The sequence below is a fragment of the Heterodontus francisci genome, chromosome 1, assembly GCF_036365525.1.
Source record: "Heterodontus francisci isolate sHetFra1 chromosome 1, sHetFra1.hap1, whole genome shotgun sequence".
Classification (NCBI taxonomy): domain Eukaryota; kingdom Metazoa; phylum Chordata; class Chondrichthyes; order Heterodontiformes; family Heterodontidae; genus Heterodontus; species Heterodontus francisci.
In genome coordinates, this window is record NC_090371.1 from 267,124,806 (window position 1) to 267,141,356 (window position 16,551).

The window sequence follows — 16,551 nt, forward strand, 5'->3', positions numbered from 1 at the left end:
TCCCTTATCCAATCCTCTATATCCCTTGACATCCAGGGTTCCCTTGACCTGTTGGTCCTACCCTTCACTTTACGGGAACATGTTGGACCTGAACCCTCAATATTTCCTTTCTGAATGACTCCCATTGGTCTGATGTAGACTTTCCTATCCCAATGCACTTTGGTCAGATCCTGTTTTATCATATTGAAATCTGCCTTCCTCCAATTCAGTACTTTTATTTCCGGTCCCTCTATGTCCTTTTCCATAACTACCTTAAATCTTAGAGTTATGGTCACTATCCCCAAAATGCTTCCCTACTGCCACTTCTACCATTTGTCCGGCTTCATTCGCCAGGATTAAGTCCAGTAACGCCCCTCCTCTTGTAGGACTCTCTACGTGTTGGCTCAAAAAGCACTCCTGAATGCACTTGAAGAATTCTGCCCCCATTAAGCTTTTTGCACTAATACTAACCCCTCTAATATAGGGGAAGTTGAAATCCCTTACTATTATTACCCTATTATTGTTGCACCTCTCTGAAATTTGCCTACATATCTGCTGCTCTATCTCTCCCTGACTGTTTGGAGGCCTGTAGTACACTTCTAGCCAAGTGATTGCCCCCTTTTTGTTTTGAAGTTCTACCCATATGGCCTCATTAGATTGAGGTGATATTTTGCCTTTGGTTGTGGGTCATTTTGCCTTTAAGATGAATGTAGAGAGAATATAGAATGTAAACCAGCTTTCTGAATGGGGTGAAGTGACAAATACTGTCAAGGTCACCTCCTACCACAGGGCTGATTCATGTCCTACATGTCCTCCTTCCTTTAAGGTTTAAAAACTAGGACTCCTTTTGTTAGATTACAGGTAGTAGCACCTCAACTGAAGAATCTTGAAAATTATAGGCTCAGCCCACTGAAGAAGCACCAACTTCAGACATTGCAGTGAACTGTGTGGCTATAGATGTAATGGGGGAGCTTTCCCAGGCCCTTGGAGCCGGGGGGTGGGATGGGTATAATGGGTGGTCAAGCAAATCTAATTTAAAAAAATGTGTCGGGCTGGTTTGCCATTGAGTTCCCGCCTACAGCCGTTATTCCCAACGGGTGGCTGGATTCGATGCCGACAACCCGTGTGTCCGCAGCGGGAAGCCATTCAAGGTAGATAAGGCATCAATTGTCAACAATTTTTTTTTTTTTTACCCAGCACAAGGCAATTTTGCCAACATCACATGGGCCCTCCACTGTATCAGCACCCCAACAGCTCAGAGTGGGTGTTGCACAGTTGGAGGTTGGAGCTGCATGAGATTTCAAGACTTTTTAATGTTTGCTAGCCATGTCAAAGGCGTGAGGATCTCCTGGAAACTGATGGCTCCGATAGTTCTGGGCCTAATGCAGTGCCAGCCACTTTCCTGATAATGATGGTGCCTCCATTGTTTCCCTGCTGTTTGCTCTTCAGCAGGGTTCTCACTGGTGACACTGTGAAGGCTGCTGGCCATCCTAACAGTGGGCCGCGTTGAATCCACCTCCTGCCTCCTACCTCTGAAGCCCTGCTGCTGCTGCAAATGGGGTTGGGACCCGAAAATGGTCCCAAGGTGTGAAAGCTTTCAAAGCCCCGAAGATTCAGCCCAAAAGGCCGGCCTTAATCCTTCCCGCTGCTGCAGCAGTATGACTGGATTGTTTCCCCCCCACAACTGATGTTTCCCACCTCACCACCAGCAAATGGTGAACAGTCTATAAGGAGCGCCATGAATATTGAATCAAAAACAGAGGTAAATTAGGTTCATTATTGGTTCTACTGCATGTTTAGTGGTAAATCCACCGATGAGGATAATCCAGCCCCTGGCATCACATTGTTCCAAGGGTCTCATCTCGTGATATGAATTAAAAGGCTCTTAAAGAAGCTGTTGTTACTCATTTTAGCACTGAGCCAAATACCATCAAAGTTTTAAGGAAATGCAGCTGTTGCCAGGAAGGAGACTCTTCCATCCAATTAGCCATTGGTCCAGGAAATTTCTGCCACCAGCTTTACCCGGTGTTGATGTGGCCTTTTGCTTCTTTTTCTCTTTTTCAACTTTCTCCCATTGCCCTCTCCATTTCTGAAGATGCTGACCTATGCCGAGGTACAGATCCATGAATGTTAAATATTCTCCTGTACCTTGCCTGAACACCAATCCATGTGTGAGCCCACAGCACCAGGCTATTCACTATTGAAGACAAGATGGCTGAATCCAATTTTGCTCTCATCTGCCATCCATAAACATACTCAATAGTCAGAGCCATGACTGTTTTCCCTCCTTCCCATACAAGGGGTTTTCAGGTCAGTCGCATCACCCCTCCTGCTGCTCTATCTCAGGTCAACTGAGTACGAGAGGGAAACCTCGAGCTAGCTGAAAGCTTCCTGAATTTATCTCCTAAATCTTGAGAATTGCTAAATTTTTGTGTGCAGAAAAGGAAGTGCTGATGATTATAGAGAAAAGCACAGTGGCGCAGTGGTTAGGACTGCAGCCTCACAGCTCCAGCAACCCGGGTTCAATTCTGGGTACTGCCTGTGTGGAGTTTGCAAGTTCTCCGTGTCAGCGTGGGTTTCCTCCGGGTGCTCCGGTTTCCTCCCACAAGCCAAAAAGACTTGCAGGTTGATAGGTAAATTGGCCATTATAAATTGCCCCTAGTATAGGTAGGTGGTAGGGAAATATAGGGACAGGTGGGGATGTGGTAGGAATATGGGATTAGTGTAGGATTAGTATAAATGGGTGGTTGATGGTCGGCACAGACTCGGTGGGCTGAAGGGCCTGTTTCAGTGCTGTATCTCTAAACATAAACTTAATGGTAAGATGTTTTGTTTTGTTTATATAGTCGGATTTTTGCTAAGATTATCTTTGACTCAGGGTGAGCACTTCTTTGAAAAATTGGATTGATCTTAATATTTCCAGTATGTGCGATGTAATAACAGGCTGAGCACTTTGAGCGATGACTGCCATTTCTTCATTTGTGTTGGATTAGAAATCACAGTTTGATTATATTCTGACAGATAATTGCAAGTGCAGTCACTCCACACAAAGACTATTGACTTGACTAGATTAAGTGGCGGGGTCAGATAACAGAACATCTGTATATGTTTGCATCGATTTGGACTGTTGTCACTATTGATGGCTGAGCACCAGAAACACAATGTTTTGGAGCATTTTTATTCCATATTTGGAATTTGTTTAACCTTAAGCAGTAATTGAGTCCGATGCTGAATGTACTGATGCAATATTACTTTGTAGTCTGAGGCTGAAATGGAAGATCTAAGAACCGAGAACTTCCGAATGAAAGATCGACTTGGTGCTTTGGAAGAACACAGCAAAAATGTGGATAGTCTCAGAGCAGGATACGATGTGATGAAAAATAAAGTAGATGCAGTAAGTCAAATCATTAATGCTATCAATCACAGAACCAGAAGCTTGAATGTGATATTCAAGCCACCACAAATAAATGGCATTATATGGAAAAATATTGTACTTGAAATATTTTTTAAAATCTGGAGATATCAGGTTTTTCACAAATAAAAGCATTAAGGCTCGAGTTTTTCGTTGGGTAGGAGGTCCCGCCCACTGGCTGAAAAGGCGGTGGTGAGACTGTCTCTGCCAGGCCTGGGAGCCAGACTGGGATTTTTCGCTCCCCAGGCCTTTAATTGGTCTTGGGCAGGACTTCCACCTCCTTCAGGCAGGAAGTCCCGCCTAATGGAGCTGCTGGCCAATCAGCGGGCCGGCAGCTCTTAGTCCCAGCAGCACCTGTGGGAGCGGTGGCCAATGCTGGGACTACACGTAGCCATCGCAAGCAAGGTGAAGGACGGCCCGGAAGACGGGTACGTTTTTAGGGCTTTGCTGGGGACAATCAGCTGGGCCCCAGTGAGTCAAGGGGGGTCGGTTAGGGGGACAGGAGGAGTGTTGTGCATTGGGGGCGGTTGGGCTTTGGGGAAGGCCCTCCCTGGGGCACAGGGTGAACGATCAGGAGAGCCCGCCCACCCCAACCTACAAGAAGGCTGCCTGGTTTTACCAGGCAGGGTTCTTGTGGCTTTTGCCATCCAGCTGCCAAGGGTAAAATACCCCCTTAAGGGCCTTGATTGGCCTGAGGTGGGCTGGCTGTTTCTCGCCACTGCCGCCCCATGTAAAATTGCAGCGGGGGTAGGTGGGGGTCACCCCACCCCCCCCCCCCCCCCCCCCCCCCAACACCAGCCTGCTCATTTGGGGGCCCTAAAGTTCCGGCCAATGTTTTCAAAGTTGATGTAACTTTTGATTTTTAGGACATCGCCTTTACTGTTGTGTAATTGTGGCCTTCAAAATGAATCTAAACATCCCTTTTTGATCCTGTTCACTATCTTCACGTTTCATGACTATTTGACTCCTGTGCTGTCTGCTGTATTTGATTTCACCTTTAGTACTCTAACAGATATGAAAGAAATTGATTACTGGGGGAAAATTTGTGCTGTCCTCTACCTGTAGCAAAATTGAAAACATATCTTGACAGAGGCAATTATAATTTTGCCACAGATATCAAACAGAAGAAATTTCCATATATTTTGTTGATTGATGACCATTGTGAATGCCGAAGTGATTTGAGGCCTGTAACATCCCAACAGTTTGCTGCAAAAGGTGCTTTATCAGTGCAAGCTCCAGTTAATATTCTGATTGGTGCCCCTCTTCCAGTTTCTATGTTCCTTAGCACCTGACAGAATGTTGTTCTGGACTTACAACTGCAAGCACTATTATTGGATTTAGTATCTGGTCTGATCATTGCTTCCTGAAAGTTCAATAATGTTATTTTGCAAACAAATGTGATTAAGAAACATTCATTCTCTCCAAAGTGACAAATTGCAAGTGTATGTCATGTACTTAATAAAAGAAAGAACTTGCATTTATATAGCACCTTTCACAACCTCCGGATGTCCAAAATTGCTTTATGGCCAAAAGAATTACTTTTCCACTGTAGTCGCTGTTGTAATGTGGGAAACCCGAAAACCAGTTTGCTTCCAGCAACCTCCCACAAACAGCAAGGAACTTGAGTATTGCTGGAAAAAGAGACATGCTGTCAAACCTTCATCATGTGGCTCAATTTCATTTGCTAGAAGCTACATATATTCATATGTGTGGATTTGTCCTCTGCTGGCAAAAGGAACATGTCCAAGCGTTGCACCTTTTTTGAATTAAACAAAGCTTAGGGGACAACGGTTTCCTGGTGCATTCTCCATGGCAACACCACAACCGATCAGAGTCGACTCACCGACCAATCAGCACCCTTTTCTCATGCAGTATCAATTGTTGCTCCTTTTGAAATTTGGCATTCTTGCATCTGTCTTGATGAGTGCAAGACGAAGAGCTTCAGCAGCATGTCTTTTTTCAGCGATAAACAACAATGAGATGATAACCACGTAATCAGGTTTACTGATGTTGATGGAGGAATAACTATTTGCCAGAACATTGGGAATCAATCTCCTTCTCCTCTTCAAACAGTGCCATGGGATCTTTTACATCCACCTGGGAGGTCATTCAGGGGCCTCAGTTTAATGTCTCATCTGAAAGACAGGGCAGCACTCGCTCAGTGCTGCACTGGAGTCTCAGCTTAGATTTTGTGCTCATGTTTCTGGTTTGAGACTTGAACCTGCAATCTTTTGACTCAGAGGTGAGAGTGCTGCCACTGAGTCAAGACTGACACCTATAAATTATGAATGTTATTAATAAAGGGTGAAGTATTATTAATGCTGTGTGGTATTTCTGATGTTGCTAAACTGCACATGTTTCAGGCAGGCAGTTTGCTGCATCAGTGCTAGAGGCCAGGCCATTAAAATGGACCAGGCCTCTCACAGCAACTCCCCGACGAAAGGCCTGCACGTGCCACTGGCCAACTATGACAGTTAAAACTCCCCCACATTTTATCTCCATCAGAAAAATTGCTTGCTTCCACATCTGGAACACTAGTCATCTACTTCACTACCTCGGGCCAGCTGCTGCTGAAACCCTTATATGTACCTTTTTCTCCTTCAGACTTGATTAGTTCAACACTTTCAATGCAGATATCCCATCCTCTACCCTCTGTAAACTCCAACTTGTCTAGAATTCTACTGACTGCCCTTCCCTCTATATATTTCTTTGCCTAATCCTGCTGCCCTTCCTCCTCCTCCGCTACTTTACAAATCTCCTCAAACTCCCTACTCTTCAACATCTTTTCCCTTTTTTCATTCTGCTCAGTGTTCATGATTTTTCCCTCCCCCATGTACAATACTTTTGAGTTGTTTTCCTGGATATCAGGAACACTGTGGAGATGTTGCAAATTAAGTCAAAATTTATCGCTTTAAGACGGTGTCTGTTCCGTTTCAGTTTGAGGAACTGCAAAGGGAAAAAAGAGAAGCCGAACTGCTGATAGCTCCACTGAAGGTAACTTTTAGGTTCAATGGACATTTCACGTATCTGAAGAGTCTTATCACATTAACTGATTTGCTAAGGGCAAATTTAGAGAAGATAATTTAAAAAAAAAAAAATTTGTTTAGAGATACAGCACTGAAACAGGCCCTTTCACCCCACCGAGTCTGTGCCGACCAACAACCACCCATTTATACTAACCCTACAGTAATCCCATATTCCCTACCACCTACCTACACTAGGGGCAATTTACAATGGCCAATTTACCTATCAACCTGCAAGCCTTTGGCTGTGGGAGGAAACCAGAGCACCCAGCGAAAACCCACACAGTCACAGGGAGAACTTGCAAACTCCGCACAGGCAGTACCCAGAATTGAACCCGGGTCCTTGGAGCTGTGAGGCTGCGGTGCTAACCACTGTGCCACCCGTTTTCATATTTATTTATTTGTGCTTTTCCTCAAGTGTATTTTCTCCCAATTTTTCATTCCCTCCTCTTGCACTCCACACAGTGTTAATCCATTATTCTTTATTTATTCATGGAATGTTTCACTGAATACATCTCGTTTATTGTGCTCTTTGGATATGATAAACATAGGCAAAGCTGTCCTGCCTGATTCAGAAATGCCACAGCAGGAACAGTCTTATTATACAATTGATGAGGGAACTCTACCAGCATGGCATTACTAATACAGGATTGATTGAAGAGGCTGAGGATATGCTGAATGACACTGCAATCGTGGAGTACACACGCACCTTTCTGTCATCACACAACCACCAGGTAGGAGTCTGGTTTTATAGAACATCTGATTCATTTTTAATTTATGTCAAATTTTGTTTGATAATGCTCCTGTGAAACATCTTGTGATATCTATGTTAAAGGCGCTCTATAAATGCAAGTTGTTGTTAACAACAGATGAGTGGCTGTAAGCAATATAAAAGGAGACTAATTAGCGTGGAGTGCATTCCCAACTCTTTCTGCAGCAGTTAGTCTGCATGAGTGTCTTTTAATGTTACAGCTCCATAGATTAGCGTGATTTAATTACACAGCTTACTACCACATTACAACAGTTTGCCAGTGCGCTGAAGTCCATTTATTATTTGCAGCATATTTCTTCTTGTGATATTGGCTTTGCTATTTCGATTCTGTGAGTTATTTGTTGTAAATGAACCTTTGCCTGTAACATGGCTAATAACAACAGGCGAATGCTGCACTTACCTTATAGCATGAGAGCCACTTAGTTCCCTTTTGATTCAGGCGGATGTTGGGCTTAAAATTTAGCCAATCCATATTGGCCAGGAATTGTACTTTTCACATTCCTGAGTTGTGAGACGCTTTGCCAGACATGGGAACGTCTGATGACAGAGAGGGAAGCAGTGACTGGATGAGTAGCTGCTTTAAAGTTGGTAACTGGCAGACATGCGATCCAAACTGCAATGTAAAAGGGATCGATTGCATAGCACTGGGAATCAAACAGAGATATTTCCAAATGAAGACACTCTGAACCATACATACTGACGTACCAGTTCATCATATGCATATTTTATACATGCATGTAACATGTTCAATCTGTCAAAAAGTCACTGCAAATAAATTGAACACTTCTTTACCATTATACAGAATCATACTTTTAATCAATCAGTAAATCAGAAATGGGACCAGTGACATGTACACTTTCTGATACATCTTCAGGAAATGTAATGTTTAGTGGTGGTAGCAGAATCAGACCCATATTCAACATTGAAAGCATTACCTAAACAATTAGTACTCACTCACTGCTCAGGACATTTTTCAATATCCTTAAATTAAAGTTGTCACTTGCCAAAAATTGTGAATTCGATTTTGATTAGAGGAAATGAATCCTGCCAATCAGTGAAAGGTATCTTTGGTACAGGTGAGAAGAGAGCCATTGGGTAAAGAAAGGAACCAGTAATTAAACTGAGCTAGACCTTGTTCTTGTGCAGCAAGGCATATTGTACCTGACTCTCAGCTCTATCATAAATAAAAACAGAAAATGCTAAAAATACTCAGCAGGTCTGGCAGTTATTGTGGAGAGAGAAACAGTTAATAGGCCAGATTTTATTCCAGCGATGGACCAGAAGGCAGGGGGGAGACCACACCTCTGCCCTCTGTCAGACCCCTGATGCTATTCCATGGCAGGCCAATTCAATGCCCGCTGTCAGGGATACTGCCCCTTTAAGGGACGAGCTCCTGCCTCTAGAGCTGTCGGCCAATCAGAGGGTCTGCAATACCGGTGGTGCCTCTGGGAACAGTGGCCACTGCAAATACTGCAGGTAGCCCTGCAGTACCAAGAACATCGGAGATCCTGGGCCAGGTAAGTGGGGTCAGGGTCGCCACAGCTAGTCAAGCAGGTCTTGGCGACAGGGTGTGGGGGTCTTCCCAGGGTGGGAGACTGGGCGGCCAGGCATTCATCACCGATGGGGTGGCTCTCCAGTGGCCCCGGTTTGCCTGTAAAGGAGGGACCCCTCCTGACCATACTAGAAGGCCGCCAGGCTTTACCTGGCAGCATTTTCCCCCAGCAACGGATCCCTCTACCTTCAATAAAACTGAGGCAGAGGTGGGAAGAAGCCCATAAGCGGCCATTCATTGGACCCCGTTAACTCTGTTTTGCTCTCCAGAGATGCTGCCTGATCCACAGAGTGTTTCCAGCATTTTCTATTTTTGTTTCAGATTTCCAACATCTGCAGTATTTTGCTTTTGTAAGATAAAGAAAGAACTTGTATTTATATAGTGCTTTTCACACCCTCAAGACATCCCAAAGTGCTCGACAGCCAACTAAGTACTATTTTGATGTATAGCCACTGTTATAATGTCAGAAACGCAACAGCCAATTTGAGCACAGAAAGGTTTCACAAACAGCAATGAGATAATAGCTGGAACATCTATTTTTTGGTGTTGGTTGAAGTTTCAGTATTGGCAAGGACACCCCATAGAGAGGAAAACACCCCCACTCTTTTTTGAAATAGTACTATGGGATCTTTTATATCCACCTGAGAGGGCAGACAGGGCCTTAGTTTATTGTTTCATCCTAAAGACTCCTTCTCTGACAGTGCAACACTCCCTCAGCACTGCACGAAAGTGACAACCTGGATTATGTAGGACTTGAACCCACAACCTTCTGATTCAGAGGAAAGAGATTCTGTCTCAGTTCACCCTTCCCCAGTTTTGGCTCACTCTGCTTTCCATTCACATCCTTGCACCCTCCCCAACCCTGCCCAAATCCAGCTTCACTCTGCTCTTCCTCTGTCCTATTTCTTACCACCCTCCGCCCCAACCGCTCTACAGTTCTGGCCCCTATTTCTCTCTATTCTCAGTTCTGTCTTACTGTGCACTCTCTCATAGAACCTACAGCACAGAATCGACAGCCCATAAACAGGCCATTCGGGCTAACTGGTGTCTATACTCTACACGAGCAAGCCTACTACCACTCTAAATACAACCCCACCCTTCTAACATGTCTCTCTGTTCCCTTCCCCCTCATGTGTACAAGCTTCCCTTTATATGCATCAATGCTTTCTGCTTCAACCACTCCATGGCAGCGAGTTCCATATTCTTGGTGCTCTCTGTTATGAAATTCTTCTAAAATTCTTTATTTGATCTGCCAGTGTCTATTTTATATTCATGCCCACTTTTTCGGAATTCCCCCCAAAAGTGGAAACAGTTTCTCCAGATCCACCTCTTTAGGTCACCTCTCATTTCCAGAGGAAGGAACACCATCCTGCTCAATCTTTCCTGATAGTTGCATCATATGAATTAGGAACAGGAGTAAGCCACTCGACCCCTTGAGACTGCTCCGTCGTTTAAGAAGTTAATTGATGAACTGATTACTCCACATCTCCACCTACCCCCGATAACCTTCCACCCCCTTGCTTATCAAGAATCTATCTACCTCTGCCTTAAAAATATTCAAAGACTCTGCTTCCACTGCCTTTTGAGGAAGAGAATTCCAAAGACTCACAATCCTCTGAGAGAAAGAATTTCTCCTCATATCTGTCTTAAATGGGCAACCCCTTATTTTTAGTGACCCCCTAGTTCGAGATTCTCCCACAAGGAGAAACATCCTTTGCACACCCACCCTGTCAAGACCCCTCAGGATCTTGTATGTTTCAATCAAGTCGCCTCTTACTCTTCCAAATTCCAGCGGATACAAGCCTAGCCTGTCCAATCTTTCCTCGTAAGACAGGCCTCCAACACATTTACATCCTTCCTTAAATAACGAGACCAGTACTGTACACAGTACTCCTCTCAATTTTGGTTGTATTAGGAGATGAAAACAGATACTATATTAAAAGGCGGCTCCCAAGATTTGCAACAAAGGGCAATTTCAATTTGAATATTCCTTAACTCAATTGTGGTCATTTGTTTTAGGGCAACATGAACACTAATTCAATTCCAGCTGGAACTCCTAAACAAGAACAAGGTCAGTAAAGGGACGTTAATGACTTTAGACAAAGATGATCTCATCTGTTAAGAGGGACTCAGACGTGCACCTATAAATTCAGAGAAAATCATTGAAATCTGCACACGCCTAAATCATCCTTCAGTGTGACAGTTACTTATCAATATTCTCCCAATTTAATGATGTTCTATCTCCTTTAGTTCTACCATGTCACATACAATTTCTCAACCAGAAGGACAGGCAAGTGACCTGCTCCCTGACCTCTACAGACTTAAATTGCCCTGGAGTAGGTGTGTGAGAGTACTGCAGGTTGCTTTGTAATGACTCCAATTTTCTCGCTTTATCAGTGAAGCACCATAGATAGCCTTTCTCAAATCAAGCTCTTAAAGATGGAGAATCAAGGCCAGGTGGGACCCCAAAACTTATCTTTGGTTCGGGGGCCATATCCCTCTTCCTCTTGTCTTTGGGTGCAGTCCCAACAGTGGCCACCGCTCCTGCCTCAGAGAGGTGGAAGTCCCACCCAAGGCCAACTAAGGGACTGGGAAGCATTTAATCCCACATAGCTCCCCAGGCCCTGCAGAGGCAGGCTCGCCCCTGACTTTTTGGCCTGTGGGTGGGGCCTCCCGCCCAATGTAAAATTCCGGCCCATGAGTCTAATTAAAAATGCTCTCCTAAGCTGCCGCTACTTAGTGTAATACTGAGCTGCACAGGACACGAGCAGAATTTCTCACCCACAACTGTTACAAACATTTCTAAATTCACTTGTAACAGCCCTTCAAAACACTCCCACAGGGGATGCTGAGACCAAGTGGGCCCACATCAGAGACGCCATCTATGAGTCAGCTTTGACCACCTACGGCAAAAGTGCGAAGAGATATGCAGACTGGTTTCAATCTCATAATGAAGAGCTGGAACCTGTCATAGCCGCTAAGCGCATTGCACTTTTGAACTACAAGAAAGCCCCCAGCGATTTAACATCCGCAGCACTTAAAGCAGCCAGAAGTACTGCACAAAGAACAGCTAGGCGTTGCGCAAACGACTACTGGCAACACCTATGCAGTCATATTCAGCTGGCCTCAGACACCGGAAACATCAGAGGAATGTATGATGGCATGAAGAGAGCTCTTGGGCCAACCATCAAGAAGATCACCCCCCTCAAATCTAAATCGGGGGACATAATCACTGACCAACGCAAACAGATGGACCGCTGGGTTGAGCACTACCTAGAACTGTACTCCAGGGAGAATGCTGTCACTGAGACTGCCCTCAATGCAGCCCAGCCTCTACCAGTCATGGATGAGCTGGACATACAGCCAACCAAATCAGAACTCAGTGATGCCATTGATTCCCTAGCCAGCGGAAAAGCCCCTGGGAAGGACAGCATTACCCCTGAAATAATCAAGAGTGCCAAGCCTGCTATACTCTCAGCACTACATGAACTGCTATGCCTGTGCTGGGACGAGGGAGCAGTACCCCAGGACATGCGCGATGCCAACATCATCACCCTCTATAAAAACAAAGGTGACCACGGTGACTGCAACAACTACCGTGGAATCTCCCTGCTCAGCATAGTGGGGAAAGTCTTTGCTCGAGTCGCTCTGAACAGGCTCCAGAAGCTGACCGAGCGCGTCTACCCTGAGGCACAGTGTGGCTTTCGTGCAGAGAGATCGACTATTGACATGCTGTTCTCCCTTCGTCAGATACAGGAGAAATGCCGTGAACAACAGATGCCCCTCTACATTGCTTTCATTGATCTCACCAAAGCCTTTGACCTCGTCAGCAGACGTGGTCTCTTCAGACTACTAGAAAAGATCGGATGTCCACCAAAGCTACTAAGTATCATCACCTCATTCCATGACAATATGAAAGGCACAATTCAACATGGTGGCTCCTCATCAGAGCCCTTTCCTATCCTGAGTGGTGTGAAACAGGGCTGTGTTCTCGCACCCACACTTTTTGGGATTTTCTTCTCCCTGCTGCTTTCACATGCGTTCAAATCCTCTGAAGAAGGAATTTTCCTCCACACAAGATCAGGGGGCAGGTTGTTCAACCTTGCCCGTCTAAGAGCGAAGTCCAAAGTACGGAAAGTCCTCATCAGAGAACTCCTCTTTGCTGACGATGCTGCTTTAACATCTCACACTGAAGAATGCCTGCAGAGTCTCATCGACAGGTTTGCGTCTGCCTGCAATGAATTTGGCCTAACCATCAGCCTCAAGAAAACGAACATCATGGGGCAGGATGTCAGAAATGCTCCATCCATCAATATTGGCGACCACGCTCTGGAAGTGGTTCAAGGGTTCACCTACCTAGGCTCAACTATCACCAGTAACCTGTCTCTAGATGCAGAAATCAACAAGCGCATGGGTAAGGCTTCCACTGCTATGTCCAGACTGGCCAAGAGAGTGTGGGAAAATGGCGCACTGACACGGAACACAAAAGTCCGAGTGTATCAGGCCTGTGTCCTCAGTACCTTGCTCTACGGCAGCGAGGCCTGGACAACGTATGCCAGCCAAGAGCGACGTCTCAATTCATTCCATCTTCGCTGCCTTCGGAGAATACTTGGCATCAGGTGGCAGGACTATATCTCCAACACAGAAGTCCTTGAAGCGGCCAACACCCCCAGCTTATACACACTACTGAGTCAGCGGCGCTTGAGATGGCTTGGCCATGTGAGCCGCATGGAAGATGGCAGGATCCCCAAAGACACATTGTACAGCGAGCTCGCCACTGGTATCAGACCCACCGGCCGTCCATGTCTCCGTTATAAAGACGTCTGCAAACGCGACATGAAATCGTGTGACATTGATCACAAGTCGTGGGAGTCAGTTGCCAGCATTCGCCAGAGCTGGCGGGCAGCCATAAAGACAGGGCTAAATTGTGGCGAGTCGAAGAGACTTAGTAGTTGGCAGGAAAAAAGACAGAGGCGCAAGGGGAGAGCCAACTGTGCAACAGCCCCAACAAACAAATTTCTCTGCAGCACCTGTGGAAGAGCCTGTCACTCCAGAATTGGCCTTTATAGCCACTCCAGGCGCTGCTTCACAAACCACTGACCACCTCGAGATAAGGAGGCCCAAAAGAACAGGGCAGGAAAGGCTCAGATACAAAATGTGAAATTACATTTAGAGAGCTACATTTCTTTTTCTGCTGAGCATTTTTTTTACTTTTCCCGTTTTGTGATAGGAAAAATCAGTAATGGTTTGTGCTTTCAATCACTATCCAATGACCTCTGCTAGAAAGTACACATATGCCGATGTTGAGTGACAGATTTGGGCTTAGCTGCCATGTCATATGCAGTTGAATATCCCAGCAGCACTCCATTTCTAGGCCCATACAAGAGGAACAACCAATGGGGCGATGTGATGGAGGTCAGTTGAACCCTAATGCGAGCCACCACCGTTAGGAGACCTGGGGCAAAGGGAGAAAGTTGGAGGAAAAAGCACATGAAATCATTCTTCAATTCTGGAAATCAAATTAATTGAATGTTACTTTACTCTAATTTTCACTGAAAGTATAAACAAAGATAAGAGCTTATACATACATCAGACTCTAAGTTACAATCCAGCATTTGAATAAGCAGAAGCAAGAAAAATTGACATGTAAGAGAAAATGAAAGTGCACAGAAGTATTGAGATTTAGTAAAAAAACACTGACAAACAGATATAAAATTACACAAATTTCACTACTTTGTGCACAGATATGAGTTGCAATATTCAAGGGTGCTGAATGATTTCTCACATTTGTTTTACACCTTGTATCAATTCCAGCTAGGATTACTGCCTTGGTTTGATCTGTTTGCCCTAATAAATACCACTAGGTCCTGGGGATTATTGCAAAAAAAACTCTATCTGTCGTTACACTGATTTTACAACAAAACAGAAATCTTTTTAGTGCTTATTTTTGTGTATTTCAGTAAGATTTTCCTGATTTAATCTCCTTTTCTATTTGCAAACCTGTCCCGACTCAGATGGTCTGATGACCTGTTAAAATTATATGCAGGTGGAGGGTGTTAATTGGGCTCTTACTTGAACACTTAAGTATACACTTCCTGAGACTGGTGAAGGCTTTGAGTGAGGAGCTACCTGTTAGTAATCCTTTTACTTTGTATAATAAATGTGAAACTGTGTAGAGATAGGCTCCAGAATCATCCTTCCACAATTAGCTTTCTGGAATTTAACAATCTGCTCCACCATCAATACTCTCTGTAGCTGGCAACTAGGAGGCACCAGAGACCTCCTCGTGTGACTCGCCATTGCATTTCACACTGGAAGACATCTAGTTCGTATGTAATAAAATAATTTTCTTATCTTAAAAAGTGAAAGGATGGGTGGTCAATGACTAGGAAAAAAATACGGATAAAATTTCCTTATTTGTTTTGGAAACTTAAGACCATGTTAACTCGAGTAAATTCCTTAATAGAAAATAAAACCAAAATAAGAAAATCCTTAAGTGTTGTTAATTATCTTCAAACTTTAGGTTTGAACCCTTGGTTTCTGAGTTCCCAATCTCGTGGAAGGCAAGCTTTTGTGGATTCCAATACATCTTTAACCTACAGGCCATGTGTGGCTGTTGCTGACTATTGCCCTTATCCTAATATGCCTCACACAGTGCTGCCAGTGGTGAGTAATTCCCACTTTGGGATTGAATTTCTGCACTCTCTCTCACTCGCTTTTCCATCTCCTTGAGGCCTTTTTGCTTCATGCCATCTTTCAGCTGGAAAGCAACAATATTTTCTTCCTGCTAGCATCATGATGGTGTATTCTGGTTAGTCCCTGGGAGATGGAGTATGATGGAAAATAAATGAGGGAAAATAGTCATTTGCAAAATAAAAGTATTCCAATGAATAGGTTGAAAACTATAAACACCACCTCACATATGCCTGAGTGATTCGAATGTCGACAGATACTGGGATCTGAACAGGATCTTTGTACAGAAACTCCTGTTATAACTCACAGATGTGTTTTTTTTAAACCTCAACCTCCTTTTTAATAAACACCACTTGGGACTGAGTTTTAGCTGTCCAAAAATAAAGGATAACAATTGGAACCAGTACACATGTTAGACATGTTACTTAGCCCGCAGTAGCTTCTGGTCAGTTTGTTTTATTTTACTGTGATGATACACTTTCTCCTATGGGTTATATAAATGAATAAATATGATTGTAAGAAGTCAATTACAACCAAATTATTCTGTATACAATATTTACACTTAAACAGTATTGTTATCAATCTTCTCAAGATCATTAATAATGAAACGAGGTGGTTGTTTGATGAATCCTGGGTAGAGAGGTCAATCAGATTGAAAACAGGCCTAACATTCATCACGTGCAGTAACATATGTAAACCACAGATGGTTGTCTTATCACATGACTATGTTCTATGGTATCAAACTAATGCTACACTTGGCATCAATACATTAGAAGCTGTTCTTTCACTTCTGGGAATTGGAATTAAAGCCCGCCTAGATACTAATGGGATGAAAGGCCCCTTTCTGATAAATATAAAGGTTAAGTGAAATTTGGAGAGTTTTGAGCTAATTCCCTTTTGACGTGTGTCTACAGTGTAAAAAATATACATGACTTAACACAGTGGAGCAGTGGTTAGCACCGCAGCCTCACAGCTCCAGCGAGCCGGGTTCAGTTCTGGGTACTGCCTGTGTGGAGTTTGCAAGTTCTCCCTGTGATCGCGTGGGTTTCCGCCGGGTGCTCCAGTTTCCTCCCACAGCCAAAGACTTGCAGGTTGATAGGTAAATTGGCCATTGTAAATT

General features: G+C 44.2%; 1 protein-coding gene across 6 annotated transcripts in view; it reads left to right on the plus strand.

The window, feature by feature from the left end:
• The window catches only part of LOC137376173 (putative leucine-rich repeat-containing protein DDB_G0290503), a 156,902-nt gene that overhangs the window by 65,106 nt on the left and 75,245 nt on the right, over positions 1-16,551 (plus strand). For 5 of the 6 annotated variants that reach the window (XM_068044234.1, XM_068044244.1, XM_068044252.1 and 2 more), the window contains 5 exons: positions 3,239-3,373; positions 6,329-6,385; positions 6,966-7,148; positions 10,758-10,809; positions 15,262-15,404. In XM_068044234.1, coding sequence (XP_067900335.1) covers positions 3,239-3,373; positions 6,329-6,385; positions 6,966-7,148; positions 10,758-10,809; positions 15,262-15,404 — 570 coding nt within the window. The remainder of the gene's footprint in view (positions 1-3,238; positions 3,374-6,328; positions 6,386-6,965; positions 7,149-10,757; positions 10,810-15,261; positions 15,405-16,551) is intronic. The other variant, XM_068044261.1, reaches the window with a different exon arrangement.